Below are 19,627 nucleotides of genomic sequence, written 5' to 3'. Positions count from 1 at the left end.
ACAAACATTTTCCTCCTTCTAATAAATTACATAAGAATTTTAACAGAAATACCATTAAAGTAAGTTATAGTTGTACAAAAAATTTAGAAAGAATTATAAAAGGCCACAACTACGCGTTAATTAATAAAAATGAACATATAAAAGAAAAAAACACTGATTATTGTAATTGTAAACAAAAAATAGATTGCCCTCTAAATGAAATATGCCTTTCGAAAAATGTAATTTACAAGTGCATTGTTTCCTCACAAAATAACCCTGATAAACAATATATTAACGTTTTTTCCATTCCTCCTCGGCTTTACCAAGGGGAATGGAAAAAACGTTATGCCAACCGCAAACAATCGTTTAAACAAAAAATATTAAATAGAGACTATGCTGTCAAAATATATTTGGGATTTAAAAGAAAAAAAGAAAAATTTTAATTTACAATAGTCTATTCGAAAATCTGCCTCTGCCTATAATAACATTTCCAAAAAATGTTTGCAAGAAAAATTTGAAATAATTACTCATTTATATCAGGAAAATTTATTTAATAAAAAATCTGAACTAATTTCTAAATGAAGGCATGAAAATAAATACCTCTTAAAAAATTATAAAAACAAATGAACAAATTAAATTATCCCCATTCCAAAGAAATTTATTTAATAATTACTTTCTGTAACTTCCCGTTAACCAAAAAAATATAGTAATTAAAAAAAAATTTTATTTTTATTTTTAGTTATAATAATTTATAACTTCCTGTAAAATATTTTTTTCTATAAATTGAATTTTTTTGAGATTTAGTAACTCTTCCTGATGATCCAGCAATGGTGAAACTTAAAGCTAAAGAAAAAAAAAAGTTTATTACATCTCTGCGCAGAGCTTCTAAACAACAGCGATTTTGTTTAGAAGCTCTGCGTGCTAACCGAGTGGTTATCACGCAGAGCTTCTAAACAAAATCGCTGTTGTTCGAGTCCTACCTCTATATACAAACATATGTAACGATATTATACACTTTAACAAACAAAAAGATTTTTAAAAAAGCTAAAAGTTCTAAAAACATCAAAAATGGGGGGAAATTTGTTGCGTATGTGTCATAATTGAGATACTTATGTTATTAATGTGCTCAGGTAATTAGTCCTAATAAGCTGTAGATAGTCTGAAAAAAATAATGATATCAAATTTAATTAAAAAAAATTAATAAGACAGTCCTGCTACTCCAGAAGTTGCTGGTGAGGAGGCGAAAAAAAAAAAAAAAAGACAATAGCAAGAAAAAAATATTTAAATTTTATTCTAGCAATTAAAATTCTTTTTTTGCTATACTTATTTGTTTGCTATAAATATATATAAACAATATAAATAAACAAATATATTATAAGCAAATGTAAAAAATACACTTATATAACTTTTCATTCAGGATCGCATGTAATAAGTAAACTTTTCTAATAATTAAAAGTCTTTTGCAAAGCTGTTTTGTTTTGAATTTTTGTATCCTGTCAGATCAGATTATTCTGCTACTGGTAACATGTAACCCAGTACAATCTGCTTCAAGTCCTGCTGCCTTGTAGGATATGCCTTTTTAGGCAAAGGCTAGGAGATGCCAACTCCGATTTAAAACACACCCTGCCTTGGGGCTCTTGGTTGAGTAAAGGCTAGAGATGGTGTCTCGATAAAAATACTCATCTTGGGCAGATGTTAAATGCACCTAGCTACTGTCTTGTAGAAGGCCTCCTAGGCAAAGACTTAAAGGGTAAACAGTTTCCATCTGTTGACCAGCCTCGCACCCCCTCTTCATCTATTAGGCTGGCGCAGATTTATTTTTAATACATTGTTTCCAGTTTAGGATGTTGAATGCTGGATCTTCTTGACTCAATGAATGGGTTTTGCTTGTCTCTGTTTTTATGACTAGGCAACTCATTCTATTATCTCCTAATGAGGGTACAGCTCTAAAACTCAGTTTTATGGTTTTGAGGCCGGCTGGTAGTCAGGTTTCCCAAACTCTGTGGTAGCTCTCAGAGAGGCTGATTCCATCAACAGCTGAAAAATATCAAAGTATTAACAGTGCCATGTTGCGCATGGATGGTGTCCCTGTTTGTACTTTTGGTGTGCATTGCGGAGGCCAAATTTAGAGCCCTTTGTTACGGCTTAGGGTTTATTAGTAGTAATGAGACAATTGCTTGGGCTATTAAACAGTGCTCTGAGTACTATCTATGCTTTAAGTCAAGTTCTTCAATCTAATTTAAAAATTAATAAAGTACCAAAAACTATAAAACACAAAAAACCATCATCATCACCAAGTTCTCTAAACCTATCATATACTCGTGGTCTTCAAAGTAACAGTTTCTTCTGTTGAGTCTTGTCTCTTGCAAAGTTCACCAAACCTACTTGTTCTTCGTGAGACTAATTTGAGTTCAGCTGTCTCATCTTGTGATCTTAGTGTTGATGGTTATCTTCCTCTAATTCGTAAAGACTCCAATAGTCACATGCTTGGCCTGGGCATTTACATTCGTAAGAATTCACCCGTTTGTTGTGAAACTAGGTTTGACTCCACAGACTATTCTTTTATGTGCTTTCGTTTAGCACCACTTCACTATATTGCCTTTCTCTTTGTTCTATATCGCTCTCCTTCATCTTAAGACTGCACACTTTTTGACGTCATTTCTGATCATATTGATCAAGCCCTCTCTTTTTATCCAACAGCTAATATAGTTGTTGTTGGTGACTTAAATGCTCACCACTCTGAATGGCTTGGCTCTAGTGTAAGTGATTTGGCAGGCATTAAAGACCACAACTATTGCCTTTCTTAATCCCTAACTCAAATAGTCAACTTTTCAACTCACTTTTCAGACAACACAAACCATTTACCTTCTCTACTCAACTTATGTCTTGTTTCTGATCCTAGTCAGTGCTCAGTTTCTCCACATTCACCTTTAGGTTCTTCTGATCACAGTTTGATCTCAATAAAACTAATATCTTATTCTTCTTCATCACCTGAATCCCCCTATTATCGAACCTCTTACAACTACAGTAAAGCTGACTGGGATTCTTTCCGTGATTTTCTTCGTGATGGCCCTTGGGTAGAAATCTTTTTTCTTCCTGTCGACAAATGTGCTTCTTACATAACTTCGTGGATTCAGGCTGGCATGAAATCTTTTATCCCCTCTCGACGATTCCAGGTCAAGCCTCACTCTCCTCCATGGTTTTCCTCACACTGTGCTGCTGCGATTGCCAATCGAAACCGTTACTTCCATATTTATCAGCAAAACAATTCTCCAGGAAACAGGCGTCTGTTTATTACTCCTAGAAACAATTGTAAAAAGGTTTTGTCTAACACCAAAACCCGCTATTCTCAGGTCATGAAATCTCGTATCTCAAAAATTAGGCTCTCGTGACTTTTGGAGAATCTTTAATAATATCAATAATAAGGGCAAATCTATAATTCCACCTCTCTTATATGGTTCAGACTTTGTCACCTCACCTAAAGACAAAACTGAGTTGTTTGCTAAAAACTTTTCATCAGTATTATCTCTTGATTCCACTAGTTGCGTTCTACCTGATATTGCCAACAAACAGGTTGATCCATTGCTTGACATTCATATCACTCCAGCCTCTGTATCTAAAGTGATTTCCTGCCTAGACTCTTCTACAGCTTGTGGCCCGGACAACATACGTGTTATTGTCTTGCAGAAGTGCTCTCCGGAGCTGTCATCTATACTCTCAAAACTATGCAACCAGTGCTTATCAGAGTCTTGCTTTCCAGCCTGCTGGAAAGCGGCATCTGTTATCCTTATCTTCAAAAATTCTGGAGAACAATCTGATTCGTCTAACTACCGTCCTATTAGCCTTCTTCCTATCATAAGCAAGGTTTTTGAATCTTTAATTAACTAACACTTAATTTCTTATCTTGAATCTAATCACTTACTTTCTGCCCATCAATATGGATTTCGATCTTCTCGTTCTACAGCTGATTTGTTAACAGTAATAACTGACAGGTTTTATCATGCATTAGATAAAGGTTGAGAGGTTAAGGCCATCGCTCTCGACATTTCAAAAGCTTTTGATAAAGTTTGGCATGCTGGTCTTCTCCATAAGCTTTCTTCTTATAGTGTATCCGGCAACATCTTTAAGATCATTGAATCCTTCCTTTCCAATCGTAGCATAAAAGTTGTCCTCGATGGACAACACTCTTCTGCTTATTCTGTAATTTCAGGGGTTCCTCAAGGTTCTATCCTTGGCCCCATACTCTTTTTAATCTACATTAACGATCTTCCAGATATTCTCTCATCTAAGGGGGCATTGTTTGCTGATGACACTACCATTTATTCTTGTTGTGATAAAAAACCAACACCCTCTGATTGCTTGGAGGGGGCATTTGAGCTTGAAAAGGATCTCACTTCTGCTACAGCATGGGGCACACAGTGGCTGGTGAACTTTAACTCAGATAAAACTCAATTTTTTTTCAGCCAATCGTTATCGCAATAATTTAGATCTTCCTATATTTATGAACGGTGATGTACTCGATGAGTCACCCACTCTTCATCTTCTAGGATTAACTCCTTCTTCCAATCTTTCTTGGAAACCGTATATCAAATCAGTTGCAAAACTAGCATCTGCTAAGGTTGCATCTCTTTATCGAGCTCGTCACTTTCTTATTTCGGATTCTATTCTTTATCTCTATAAATCTTAAATCCGGCCTTGTATGGAATATTGTTGCCATATCTGGGGCGGATCCTCTAATGATGCCCTTTCTCTTTTGGACAAGGTGCAAAAACGCGTTATAAACATAGTTGGACCTGCTCTTGCAGCCAACCTCCAACCATTATCACATCGTCGTAATGTTGCTTCTCTTTCTCTTTTCTACAAATACTATAATGGGCACTGCTCTAAAGAGCTAGCGTCTCTTGTGCCATCTACTATAATTCATTCTTGTGTAACTCGTCATTCAATTAAGTCTCATCCTTTTTCTGTGACTGTTCCTAAGTGCTCCAAAAACGCTTATTCTTCTAGTTTTTTTCCTCGAACATCAGCTCTTTGGAATTCGCTTTCTTCATCTTGCTTTCCTGACTCATATAATTTGCAATCTTTTAAGTCGTCTGTCAATCGTTATCTTGCTCTACAATCTCTATCTTTTCTCTTTCAGTAACTTCCAACTTTAATTAGTGGCTGCTTGCAGCCTTGTTGGAAGCGAAGATGTTTTAAAAAAAAAAAAAAAAATGTTATTGTATTTAAGAAATTGACAAGATTGAAAAAACACAAAACATATTGTTTTATTCAAGTGGAAAATTTGAAACTTCGATTTTGGATTTGCCTCTCTCTCTTAATAATTTTGAATGCTAAAATTATATTATTTTCTTTTTAGCACTTTCGTTTAAATATTAGAAAAAGGGGAAAACTTTTGTTAAAAATGTTTTGGTCTAATTAGACTGTTAAATAGAATGGATGCGGCTTTTTCGTAAATCATTGAAGCTAAAATCTTTTGAATATGTGGGGTAACTTTATGGCAAAAAACCAACTTGAAATAAGATTATGTTTATATTTTTTAGGTAAGTTCCCTGTTATTGAAAATATGCAGAATTTTTATGGGAATAAAGATTAAATATAGTAATTACTATGTTATTTCTTTAAAACTATTTATTTATTACTACTGTAAATACAAACACTTATCCGTGAAATGATATATCTGTAATAGTTTAGCATCTTTTTTTCCAACTGTATGGACAATAATTAAAATTAATTTAAAAATGTAAAACCAAACTTAACGTATAGAAGTTTTTTAGCAGTATAAGTTCCATATACTGCGCAAAATTTTTATGATTAACTTTTAAATGAGCATTTTATAGCTGAGGCTGCCTCTATAGTTTTTAATGGTCTAAGATCTTCTTAGATCTGCTATTATGATCTTCTTAGATCTGCCATTTGTAAGATCTTCTTAGATCTGCCATTTGTAAGATCATCTTAGATCTGCCATTTGTATAGCGTTATGTACAAATGTCTGTAAGTGAAAGCGTCTTTAGCTTATGTTAAGTTTGCAGGCAGTATATGGAACAATCGTGTAATGATATCTATAAAATAAGAAAACTTTAAAATTTTATTTTAACAATTAGAAATCTTTTTTGCTATATTATTATTTTTGTGCTATAAATAAATAAGCAACGTTGAAAAAATTTCAAACATTATTAAGCTACAGAGAGGTCTCTTTTTGTTAATAATTCATTCTGAAAAAGCAATTTTTCAGAATGAATTGTTTTACTTAAAAAAATTGAAGTAAAAAAGAAATACGTATAGAAATGATTGGTGAGGAATAGCTAAGTATAGAAATGGTAGGTTTGGTAAAGACCCGCATTTTATGGGTCCGGAAAGTTAGGATGTATTTATAAGGAAAAAGTATAGAACAAGTCAGTGTGGAATAGACTTATAAAGGTCCGTATTTTTACGGGTCTGGTTAACTAGTTTTTACATTAATTCTGGTTCACTTTAACTAAAATTTTATTCATTTTTACATTAATGTTAATTAACTTTAACTAAAGTTTTCTTTATAAATAATTTATAAATATGTTTTAAATAAAATACAATTTCAAAAAAAACACTAATACAAAAATTTATATTTTAAATATATTAGCACTAAAGGCTTTTCTAGTGCTAATATATTTAAAATATAAATTTTTGTATTAGTGTATTTTTTAAAATTGTATACTATACATAACAATAACGTGTGTACATGCATGAATACATACATATATATATATATATATATATATATATATATATATATATATATATATATATATATATATATATATATATATATATGTTATCTTTTTTCTTTTTTTTCTTTGTGATCTCAATATTTAATAAAATTAAAATTATTATTTGTTCGAAGAAATACCTTAATTTAATACAATCTTGCTGACACACATCCATCTTTTTTGGCTTGCTATCAAGAGAATTTTGACAATAGGGTAAATTGTAGAAACATAAAAATGCCATTGCGTGGCTACGACATCGTTGCGAAAAAAAAGAACTAGAACTTTCATATTCAGCAATTTCTAAAAAAAAAATCTATTCATCAGCACAAAACATTTGAAGAAACGCAAGTGAAAAAAAATGCAAAGAGATGTTTATATTAATTGTTTTAAAATTCAATCAAAGAAATCCAAGTTTCAGTTAAGGAAATTTTAAAATAATAATTTTTAAAATATTTAAAATGTTTTCAGTTTCTTTTTAAAAAGATATACATTTTGTTTGAAAAAACAAAAGATTTGAAAAAAGAATTCTTATTTTAAGTGCATGTAAAAAGTTTATTATAACTTTAACAAAACTGCTAAAAACCAACTATAAAAAATATTATTAGTTGGTAATGTTTTACAAAACATTTATTTGTAACAAAAAATTTCTTGTAAAACATTTATAGTTGGTAATGTATTACAAAACATTTATTTGTAACAAATAAAAGCTTTGTAAAACATTTATAGTTGGTAATGTTTCACAAAACATTTATTTGTAACAAATGTTTTGTAAAAGCTAGCCATTGTTATTTTTTTATACTTTACTTTTAAAACAATTCCATTAAAAATATATTGATAATTTTGTATAAAAAATAAATGGGTAAAGTATCAAAAGTATGAGTTAATAAGAACAACATGAAGTGCAATTACTTCATTGCTTGTGATGCACGCAAAATAAGTTAAGTTGAAGGTATTGGATTCATTAGCTTGTTGAAATCATAGATCTAGAAAATGTTGTTAAACCTTATAGGACTATCACAATACTGATAAAGAAAAGACAAAACCAGACAGTCAAGTTGCAGAAACTGAAATTAGGGAAGATTCAGTTCTTAGCTTTTAAAACTGACATGTGGACAAGTAATCAATATATTACATGTATGTCTGCGATTTAAACATGGTAATGGAAGTTGGAATCCGCAATCTTGCAAACAAGAGAATGTTTCAGATGTTGCTGACAAGTAGTCAATTTCTGTTCAGAAAATGATTGTTCTATTTAGTTCATGATTGATATACCAACTCAAATATAAATCTCGACTTTCTTGATGAATGGTGGGATCAGCCTGTTTTGCTCACATGCTACAGCAAATGAAGCTGGTCTAAAACTTCCAGAAATTGTGAATTATGCTTTAGGCTACAAAGCAACTGGTACTTTAAGCAATGCAGCAGTACAAAGCAATGCAGGAAATACATAACAAGATGCACTTTATTATTATTTATTCAACCAAAACTTGAAAAATTACAAGTTTTTTATAATTTAACAAAATTAGGTTAGGTGTCACTCATATAGTTAAAAACTAGTCAATGGAGTGACACATAAATAAAATAAACAAACAAACAAAAAAATTAACACCAATAATAATAAATAAAAGCACGCGTAAATTAAATTAAATAAAAAAAAGTAAGACAAAAAGTAATAAATAATAAGACAAAAAAATATTAAAACAATCAATAACTAAAATCAATGATAAAAAAATATTGGAAGTCATTTTAGACTGCTCTACTTGATGAAATTCCAGCTTGGACATGTTGAGGAAGCTTCAACTAAAACTCTTAAAAAAATTAATGGGACAAAATACATGATGCCCTTCTTACTTCAAATTAAATTTTCAATCACATGATAAGATCTTTTCATATTCATTACATATAAACAAATTTTTCTACCTATATTCACAATCTTTTTTAAACAAGATAAAACCTTTAATATTTTTTACTAAACAATCAGTTTACAAATTTCACAAAATATAATAACTTGTGTCGTATTATGCGTTATTTCTTTAATTAATTTATCAAATTTATTGTTAAGTGATTTGGCCATTATCAGGGACAAACCCAGATCTGTTTTGGTACTGCCAGAGCAGAATTGGCACCCACAAAACAGCGCTCAAAAAAAAATTATTTTTTATTTTTCTTTTGCTTTTTCATTAAAAAAAAGGAAAAAAAATTTCTGTTTTAAATACAGTAATTAATAAATAACTTTCTGCTTGTTTTAGCTATTTCATTTTTTATTCAGGACAATAAAATCAATTAAAAAGTAATTATGTGGCACAACTCATTTGATATTTAAAACTTACATTTAAATCTGTCATTAAGTTACTTAAAAAAAAAAAAATGTTGTTACGAAACTCAATTCAAAAACTTAATTCAAAATTTAAAAACAATGATATATATAAAAAAAATTGTTTTTTCGAAAAATAAAACAATTTTAAAATACCCATTTAGAGAAAAGTTAACTTTTGTTTGTTGGCAATTAAAAGTTAACTGTTGTTAATAAGAAATAAACAAAATTAAAAATAATAACAATTTATCTAATTTTTGAATGAACTCTTGATCTTTAGCTTGCTATTTTATTTTACATTAAGAAAACAAACAAAAAAACATAAACTTTTTTAGAAAGTTTTTTTCTTTTTGACTTAATAGTTAATAAAAATAATGATAACTTAATAAAAGCTTTACAAAATTTCATAAAATTTTATTAGGATTTAGTTATTTTTAAACTTAAATTGTTTTTAAGTGTTTTTAATGTTCCAAAAAATCCACTGTAAACTGTAAAAAAAATTCAAAAAAATTAATGGTAAATGTAACTTATTTAATGTACAAAATGTTTTTAAATTATACTTAATGATTAAAAAAATATAAAATATTTTATTAAAATAAAATCAATTAAAAAGTAATTATGTGGCACAACTCATTTGATATTTAAAACTTACATTTAAATCTGTCATTAAGTTACTTAAAAAAAAAAAAATGTTGTTACGAAACTCAATTCAAAAACTTAATTCAAAATTTAAAAACAATGATATATATAAAAAAAATTGTTTTTTCGAAAAATAAAACAATTTTAAAATACCCATTTAGAGAAAAGTTAACTTTTGTTTGTTGGCAATTAAAAGTTAACTGTTGTTAATAAGAAATAAACAAAATTAAAAATAATAACAATTTATCTAATTTTTGAATGAACTCTTGATCTTTAGCTTGCTATTTTATTTTACATTAAGAAAACAAACAAAAAAACATAAACTTTTTTAGAAAGTTTTTTTCTTTTTGACTTAATAGTTAATAAAAATAATGATAACTTAATAAAAGCTTTACAAAATTTCATAAAATTTTATTAGGATTTAGTTATTTTTAAACTTAAATTGTTTTTAAGTGTTTTTAATGTTCCAAAAAATCCACTGTAAACTGTAAAAAAAATTCAAAAAAATTAATGGTAAATGTAACTTATTTAATGTACAAAATGTTTTTAAATTATACTTAATGATTAAAAAAATATAAAATATTTTTTAAGAAAAAAATATAAAACGTATTTTTTTAATCATTAAGTTTTTCTGTAATTATCTCTTTAATTTAAAAAGGGCCTTTAAACACTTTGAAAATTATTACCCTTAGGTAAAAGTTCAATGAATAGTTTTTTTTTTTTTTTTTTTTGTAATTCACCTCCCCAAGGCCAAGAAGACCACTACAGATGAGGAGGCTACTTTTGTTATAACCTGTCTCAACTCTATAACTCCGAAACACGAACCTCAACAAAGCTCCTGCACAAAGAAACAAGTTGAGCGCTGTACTTCCACGGCATTGTGGGAATCGAACTCGGAACCTCTTGCTTATGAAGCAAGCGCTCTACCACTACACCACTACCGCATTACTATTTACTATTTAAATAAAAATTTAAAGTAATACATTTAAATTAAAGAAATTTAAAATAGTATATTTATTAATAGTCATTGTCTATATAATTCTATATCAATTACCAATAGTCATTGTCTATATAATTCTATATCTATAAATAGACAATAACTAGTCATATACAAAATGTAATTGCTATTATATTAATATTGCAAATATTATGTGATTTGTTAATATTGATTAAAAATTGTTTACATTATTTAAAACGATTATCAACTATTAAAATTAAAATTACTAAAATATAGTCACTAAATGTTTAAAATACTGTAAAGAATTTTCAATAAATATTTACAAATAGCATAGTATTTGCACCTTTGAGCGTTTACTAAAATCTTAAATAAAATAGTTTTTCTTAATGTAACTAAAGTCCTTTTCTTAGCATAACTAATGTGGTCTACATCCACATTAATGATCTACACAAATCACATTAATGATCTTTCTGACAAACTTACATATGAAGCAGCTCTTTTTGCTGATGACTCAATTTTATACTCCTGTCTTGACAAAAAGTCTTCTCTTTTCACCTGCTAAGAATAGGCAACTGATCTTGAATCTAAACTCACTTCTGTAACAGATTGAGGCTTACAGTGGCTTGTCAACTTTAACTCCAACAAAACTCAGTTATTTGCTTCAAACAACTATCACAATACTGTTGACATTCCTATACTAATGAATGGCAACATCCCGACTGGGTCCTCTTCATTACATCTTCTTGGATTATTGTTCACTACTGACCTTTCATGAAAATCATATATAAAATCGATTGCTAAATTAGCATCTGCTAAAGTTGCTTCTCTTTATCTTGATCACCATTTTTCTGACTCCTGATTCCATTCTCTACCTCTATAAATCTCTTATTTGTTCCTGTATGGAACACTGTTTTTTTATATTTGGACTGGTTCTTCTAATGATGCTCTTTCTCTTCTAGACAAAGTTCAAAAACAAATTGTAAATATAGCTGGACCCACTCTATCTGTTAAGCTTGAGCCTCTCTCTCATCATAGTTGCATCTCTTTCTCTTTTCTACAAATACTATCATGGTCACTGCTCAAAGGAGCTGTCAACTCTAGTTCCATCAACTAAGACTCGTTCTCGCTTGACTCATCATTCAGTAAAGTCTCATTCTTTTATTGTATCTGTGCTTGCATGTCTAAAAAATTTAATTCGCCTAGTTTTTTTGCCTTAAAAGGCAAAGAAATGCCTTTTAAGAAATTACAACAAGACATTATTTTAAATCAAATCTCTTATCTTTGGATAAAATTAAACTAGGTACAAACACAAACAATAAAACTAGGTACAAACACAAACAAAGCAATGATTAATGATTTTTAAGTTGCCGTGGCACTGGTTTTAACTAGGGAAGGGGGGGGCTATTTCAAGAACACCCCCCCCCCTCATTTATATTTGTTAGGCTATCATTTTTATTTATCATTTATACTTTTTATTTATTTATATATAACTACGCTATATTTTTAAATATACTTAATTTATTAATGATTTTGTTTTACCATTAAACACATTACATTAAACACATTACAAAAAAATTTAATAAAACTAATTTTTTTACTGGAAATCCAATTTCTGTTTCTTTGCCTGCTGTTGCAACTGATTTTAAAAAGGTAACATTTTTAAAGCTAGGCTGTGAAACTAGCTAACCAAGCATTGTGACTAGCAGTGTGTAGAGTGAGGCTTTTAAACTAGCCAAGCAAGTGCCTTGCATTGTGTGTAAAGCTAGACTGTTATGCTAGCCAGGCGTTTTTTATAACTAACATTTTATTTTTTTTTAAAGGTAAAATGGTGTAGAGCAAGATTAATTTTTTTTTAAAGGTAAAATGGTGTAGAGCAAAAATTGAAGAAATTTTTAATAAACTAATTAATAAACTTATTTAATAAACAAATTAGTTCAACGCAAAATTAAAATGAATGCAAGGTAAAATATATTACAGATATTTTAAACTAAATATTTTCAGAATATGACCCGCATTTTTTTTTTTTTTTTTAATTTTTTTGTTTGTTTGTTTGTAATTAAATTTTGTCCCCATATCAAATAAAATGAAGATGGCTTCAGTAAAAGAACAGAATGAAGTTTTAAAGCTTTAAAAAGTTAAAAAAGCAACAAATAGACAATGAAACTAAAGCATCAATATTATAGTGGCTAAAATATAACACCAAGCCAACTTCTAATATACCCACTTTGTTATGGTATGAGCATATAACACTCAAGCAATGCAAGAGGAAATGGTAATAAAGATCTCTAATGAGACTAAGATCATTGCTTTCTGTATATTATCTGTAATTTGTTGAAAACAAATAAAGTATATATTATTATTACAGTTGGGGACATTTAGTATTGAATTAAGGTTTAATGATTCATAAGGTTTTCTCAATGAAAAATATTATCATTCGAATTTAAACATAAAGTTATTCTTATTATTTGTGTTTTTTTCATTTTTTAATTATCTATTCTCTTTATCTTCATTATTTTTGATTCTAATTCTAAATTGAAAGAGTTTGTGTAATTCAGAATTAAAAAGGTTTGTTTAATTCATTTTAGAATTTTTTTTCAAATCAAGATTTTTTTTTTATATATAACATTTTCTATATTACATTTCTTCTGTCAATGAATCATTCTATTTTTTAAGTAATTTTCCCCAATCTTTCAGTTATCAGACTATGGAGAGATAATCATTTATCTGTCAATTATGCAGTGTGTAAGATATTTCAGTTAATTAAGTGGTGAGATAAAAAATATATATGATGTAAAACTAAGTGAAAATACTTGATAGCATACACTTATAAATATATGTATAATGTAAAACTATTTTATATATAGAAATATTTAAATATATAGTTTATATATGTAGTTTTACATTATATGTATTTTTACTTTTACATTATATACAAGTAAAAATATATATAATGTAAAATTAAAATACAAGTACTTTAGTTTTACAGTATTTACTTGTACTTACACACACAAACTTTATAGCATAATATGTATAATAAAAGTACAATAACTTTACACATACTTACTTGATAGCATAAGTAGTTTATCATCAGTTGTATCATCTTTATAAAAAAATTTTTTTGAATCAAAAAATGCAGCGCATGCAGAACTGTTTAGCTTTGAAACACACTGGTGCTCTTTACCATGTTCAATATACTTTGAACTGCCAGGAACACTACAACAACAAAATTATTGAAACAATCTTGAATTAAGGTTTTGATATTATTTATGAAATAATATTTACATTATTATACTTATACATAATTATTAAATATTTGATATTTTTAATGTTCAAAATTTCTATAAAGATATATGATATTTTTTAAAGTTACCATAATGATATCTAACATTTTTTAAGGTAGCAGTAAAACATCTTACACAAGTTGCTTTAAAATTAACATATAATATATATATATATATATATATATATATATATATATATATATATATATATATATATATATATATATATATATATATATATATATATATATATATATATATATATATATATGTATATATATATATATATATACATAATACATATATATACAATATATATATATATATATATATATATATATATATATATATATATATATATAGATCTATAGTTTGTTGGCTTTGGGAAGAGCGGAAGGAAAAAAGTGATTCTTACGCCAACATATACGTCATTTTTAATTACTTTTAACTTTCGTCCAACATTTCCGTGTTGGACGAAAGTAAAAACCATTAATTTAATTACAAATTAATCGTTTTTTAAAAAAACCACAAAAACGCAAATTTAATTGACCAGAATGTTTTTAAAAACATTCTGAATGTTTTTAAAACATTTTTAATGTTTTTAACAATATAAACAATGTTTTTATTTTAATTTTTTTTAATAAAATGTTTTTATTTTTATTTTTTTTAATAAAATGTTTTTATTTTTATTTTTTTTACTGTAAATCATGCGCGGAGTGTTGCTACATCGACTATCTTATAGCCTGACTCGCAAGGGAGTGCTGCTACATCGACTGACAAATAGCCTGACTCGCAAGGGAGTGCTGCTACATCGACTGACAAATAGCCTGACTCGCAAGGGAGTGCTGCTACATTGACTGACAAATAGCCTGACCCGCAAGGGAGTGCTGCTACATCGACTGAGGGTTTGGTTGGGGCAGGCAGTCTATCATTTAAAAAAAAAAAAAATTCCGGTCTTGCATTTTAATTTTTACTTTTTGTCAACAAAATATGGAAAAAACTTTCGGACAACATCTAAGGGTTCTATATATATACATATATATATATATATATATATATATATATATATATATATATATATATATATATATATATATATATATTTATATACAATATACATATAATATATATATAAGATACAATAATATAATATAATATATATAAGGTTACAATAAATTTATATATAAAAAAACCACATAAATTAATAAAGTGGAACAACCTTAAATTTTGTTGTTTCCTGTGGCTTCTGAAATTGCATTTAATTACAAATATTTGATGATTGCAAATTTGTAATTGCAAATTGAAAATTTGTAATAATGCAAAATAAAGATGGCTTTGATTGCTCTCCTTCTGCCCAGAGCACAATTTGCAAGAAGCAAATTAAACTTTTATAAACTAAGATTTTTTTTAACACTTTTAAATCTTGACTTTAAAACAAAATATTTCAGCGAAATATTTTGTTAAAAATAACACAATGAACTACTTAACCTACTTTATTGCTTTAGTATCATATTAGTTTATTATTCTATTAGTTTGCTGATATGTTCTGGCAAAACAGAGGATGTCAGAACAATGTGGTATAATTAATAACTCAAATTTATAAACAAATCAATAACAATTCATTTCCAGATAAATTTTGAAGTTACTAATTTTTATTAAAGTTTTTTAATGTTTATCTATCTGACAAATTCATACAAAAAGTAGCCCTTAAATTTTTGAGAAGTCTCCTGCCATCGTGTTTTAGCTATTCCTGGTAGATCCGTTGTTAATTTGAAATTTTAGAACAAACTTTAAACTTATTAAAACCAAAACTTCAAAACAAGATGAGATTGCACAACAATCCAGTTAAAATATAGTTTTATTAATATATATATATATATATACATACATATATACATACATATATATATATATATATATATATATATATATATATATATATATATATATATATATATATATATATATATATATATATATTAATAAAATAATTAACTAGTCAGAAATTTGTTAATTCAAAAATTTATTAATTAGATCAATTTAAGACTATATTTACTTCGGTATGTATTTTGTATATATTTTGACAATTCAAATTAAAAAAAAAATTTTTTTTTGATTAAAATAGTGCCTGATCAAGCCAAAACACTCCCTTTACTGAGCTTACAGTTTTATCAGTCAATGTATATAACAGTTACGCCAAAACACTCCCTTCACTGAACTCACGGTTTTATCAGTCAAAGTATAGTTAAGGCTATTAACTTCATTAAATTAATTATTAACTTATTCTTTATCTTTGTTTCTATCGATAGTAAAACTACTATTTCACTACATGATAAAAACTGATCATTGAAATCTCTTACTATTTTAAACCTTTTATCCATAGTATTCCATCCCAAACCTCTGCTTATCCTGATTATTTGTTTTCTTTTCCATAAAAAAAAACCATCAAACTAATCATCCCTGCTTATATTAGTTGCTGAATACTATCAAGCTTCATAACCAATGTTTTACTGTCACACATAGCAAACTACAACTCACCAGACACAGTGAGCAATGGTGTGTTGTAGTTTGCTATGATCTTTAGAGATGCCTTAGTGCTTTGATTGCACATTTTTTCATAAATATTAATAGCTATCTTAAAAGGTAGCAATTATTGTTTAAGAAAAAGGCTACTAAGGTTAGGTAACATTTAATGACAGAAAAACCTCCCCACTAAAAATTAGCACATGTTTTTTAGAAAAACAGTGGTATAGCTGCTGAGTAATACTATAACATAGCAAATATAATGTAACAAAAAATTTTTGTAAATAAAAACTACATAGCAAAAATAATGTAACAAAAAATCTTTAGTAAATAAAAATAACATAGCAAAAACGTAACAAAAAATCTTTAGTAAATAATAATTATTTACCTTAATCTTTTTTAATTTTCAAGTTAAAAAGTTTAAAAAAATTTCTAAACATTTTTTATGTTTTTAAGTCTGCATTCATCATGTAAATATCAGAACATTAAATAGCCTGGTGTACAGATTACAGCTGCTTGTTTTGTTGTTCGTTAGAAGTATTTATTAATTTTTCATTATTATTTATTTTCTTAAATAAGTTTTTTTTTCTTTTTTTTTTAATTTTTTAATTTTTCATTTAACATAATTTTAAATAACATGTGTTGATTAAAAGATGAAACTATTAAGTTACAATAAAAAAATGTGTTTAAAAAAATAAGTTTAATACATTAAATTTATTAAGTTAAAAATTATTTTGAGTTAAATAATTTTAAAAGAAACTTAAATAAAAAATTGTCTATTAAAATCTGACCAAGTTTTACTAACAAATTTGGTAGAAATACAAGGTTGAAGGTTTTAATAATAGAGTGGGTGATGTTTTCATATTTTTGTGACTTAAGTGTGACAACACACCAAGTGTGACAATACAACAAGGTGTAATGACAACAAACGTTTTTTTATACTTTTTATTTTATGTTTAGTTTAATTAAATTTATTTTAATAACTTAAAAAAGAAAAAGAATGAAAGGCAACCACTGTTTAAGTTGGAAGTTACAAGGACATAAAAAAGATAGCAACAAAAAAGAAGATAAAGGACATATAGTATATAAGACTTAATAAGAGAGAAGATAAAGGAAATAAAAAAAATAGTTGACAAGAAAGAGCAATAAAATGTTTTTAAAACTGTAAATTTTTTGAAATAGAAAAACATGAAGATAAGAGAGAATTCCAAAGCACTAATGTTCACAGAAAAAACAAGAAAAGTTTTTTGAGCTTTTTGAAGAAACATTCAAAGTTAAAAATCCAACTTCCATTGTTTCATTGTGACTTAAAATTGAATAACAAATAACATAAAATTTTGGTAAAACAAGATATGAGTTCATTCAAGTAGCATGTCTGTAAAAATGCTTACAAAACTTTTTTAATGTACTTAAATTTTATATTAATTTTTATTTTATAATTTGTGAATAGCAAAATTTTAAAATTTTGAGGTTTACAAATATCTTTTACTTTTATCCAAGGGAGACATTCAATTTTTAAGATTTGTGAATTTCACACCAACAGCATTTTGCTTGAATGTGATTGAACTTTATACTAAAGGTTGGCATTTTTAGAATTCCATGAAATTTTGAACCTAAAATTATTTGTATTGATTAAATGCTATTATGGTTTTGTAACAAACTTCTTGCAATTTATTACTAAATTATATTTATAACTTATTTATATTTATAAACATAGTCCAGAGCTTCAACAATTGTAATGATTAACATACTCGTTTTTTTTATAATTATAGTGAATCAAATTTTTTTCAAGTATTTTGAAATGAAATTACAGAAAACAAGCCCAAAAAAAGCAGCTTACATAGTATATGCTAAATTATCCAGTTTAACCGAGCTTGTTTTGCACTTTTGGTTAACAGCTATAGTCAAAATAACAAAGGGGATCCAAAACTAAAATGAAAACTGTTTTTCTGAATGTTAATAATATTGTTTAATAATAATTTTTATTGTTTAAAATATTTTTAGTCAAAATCAGAATATTGATATCTTGCAGAATATATATTCCTATGATATATTCAGATTATACATACAATATAAAGAATATATATATACCATATATAGGGTAAATTCTAACATCATTTATAACTTTTACTGTACATAAAATTTTTTCAGCTTCTTGTTATTCTGGTTATTCTATCAACTGTTTATTTGATTTAGCAAGCCAATCTGCATTAATGCCAAAAATCATAAACCTGTTTGACAAGTGGTTAGACTAAAAACTGGCTTACCAAGACAAAAGTTTATGGGTACTGCAATTTTCAAGAGTTTGGCTAAAATATCTTTTTTCAGAGTGGAACTACCATATAGGCTGAAGAAAGCATATGAAACTATTTCTTTTGCCATCAGTGATTGATAATATTATCAGCGATTGGTTATATTAAAAAGAATAAAATCACCAACTTCTTTGTCTATTTCTTTGTAGTCCATCATGTCATGAATGAATATCAAGTCATTCATAAGTGCATCAACACCAATGCTGGCTTTTGTCAAAGCAGGTGAGTGGAAAATAGAAAGATATTTGTTCATTCTAAAAAGTTTACTCATTAAGCTCTGATCATAAAGCAATCATTTAGGAAACATAAATTTTTCATTTGCATAAATGTGCCATCCACCATGCTTGGTGAACAGCTTCTGGTTTAAGAAAGTGTAAACTCTGTGGTAGAATTTGCACATAGATGATGAGTGTGTTCTCAGCACATTCACCATAGCCAACTCTTGGAGATGCTGTAGCATCTTCTTTAGCAAGTAGATATATCAGATATTGTATAGCTTGTTCTTTGAAGTTTTGCAATAGTCTTCAACAGATAAAGTTTTGATATGCAGATGTTTATCTAATGATGTCAAGGCAGTTTTTCTTCAGCAAAGAATTTATTCTCTGGACCAATGTTATTTTCAAATAACTCATTCCAAACTGCTCCAACAAAGATTTGAAAAATGTGATATCGACAGGCAAGGTAAATAAGTATTCAACCCAAGTTTTCTTCAATCAATTTAGCAGCACCATTGTGGATGCCACTATTACTGGCAGTGGTATCAAATACCAATTTCATAACATTGTTGCTTAGATCAAAAACTTCTAGGAGATCTTATGTTGCATTTGCTTGGGTCTATTCTTTCGAATCAACAAGAGAAGGAACACCAAGCAATT

At 27.5% G+C, this 19,627-nt stretch overlaps 1 protein-coding gene across 1 annotated transcript in view; it reads right to left on the bottom strand.

Annotated features, from left to right (window-relative positions):
- LOC100204292 (inactive tyrosine-protein kinase transmembrane receptor ROR1) overlaps positions 1 to 19,627 on the bottom strand; it is a 103,356-nt gene that overhangs the window by 48,971 nt on the left and 34,758 nt on the right. The window contains exons 7-8 of the mRNA XM_065801143.1: positions 13,701 to 13,849; positions 6,866 to 7,025 (exon numbers count right to left, since the gene is read on the bottom strand). Of these exons, the coding sequence (XP_065657215.1) occupies positions 6,866 to 7,025; positions 13,701 to 13,849 (309 nt within the window). The remainder of the gene's footprint in view (positions 1 to 6,865; positions 7,026 to 13,700; positions 13,850 to 19,627) is intronic.

Source organism: Hydra vulgaris, chromosome 07, assembly GCF_038396675.1.
Source record: "Hydra vulgaris chromosome 07, alternate assembly HydraT2T_AEP".
NCBI classification, from domain to species: Eukaryota; Metazoa; Cnidaria; class Hydrozoa; order Anthoathecata; family Hydridae; genus Hydra; species Hydra vulgaris.
This window is presented reverse-complemented; position numbering and strand designations above follow the sequence as displayed.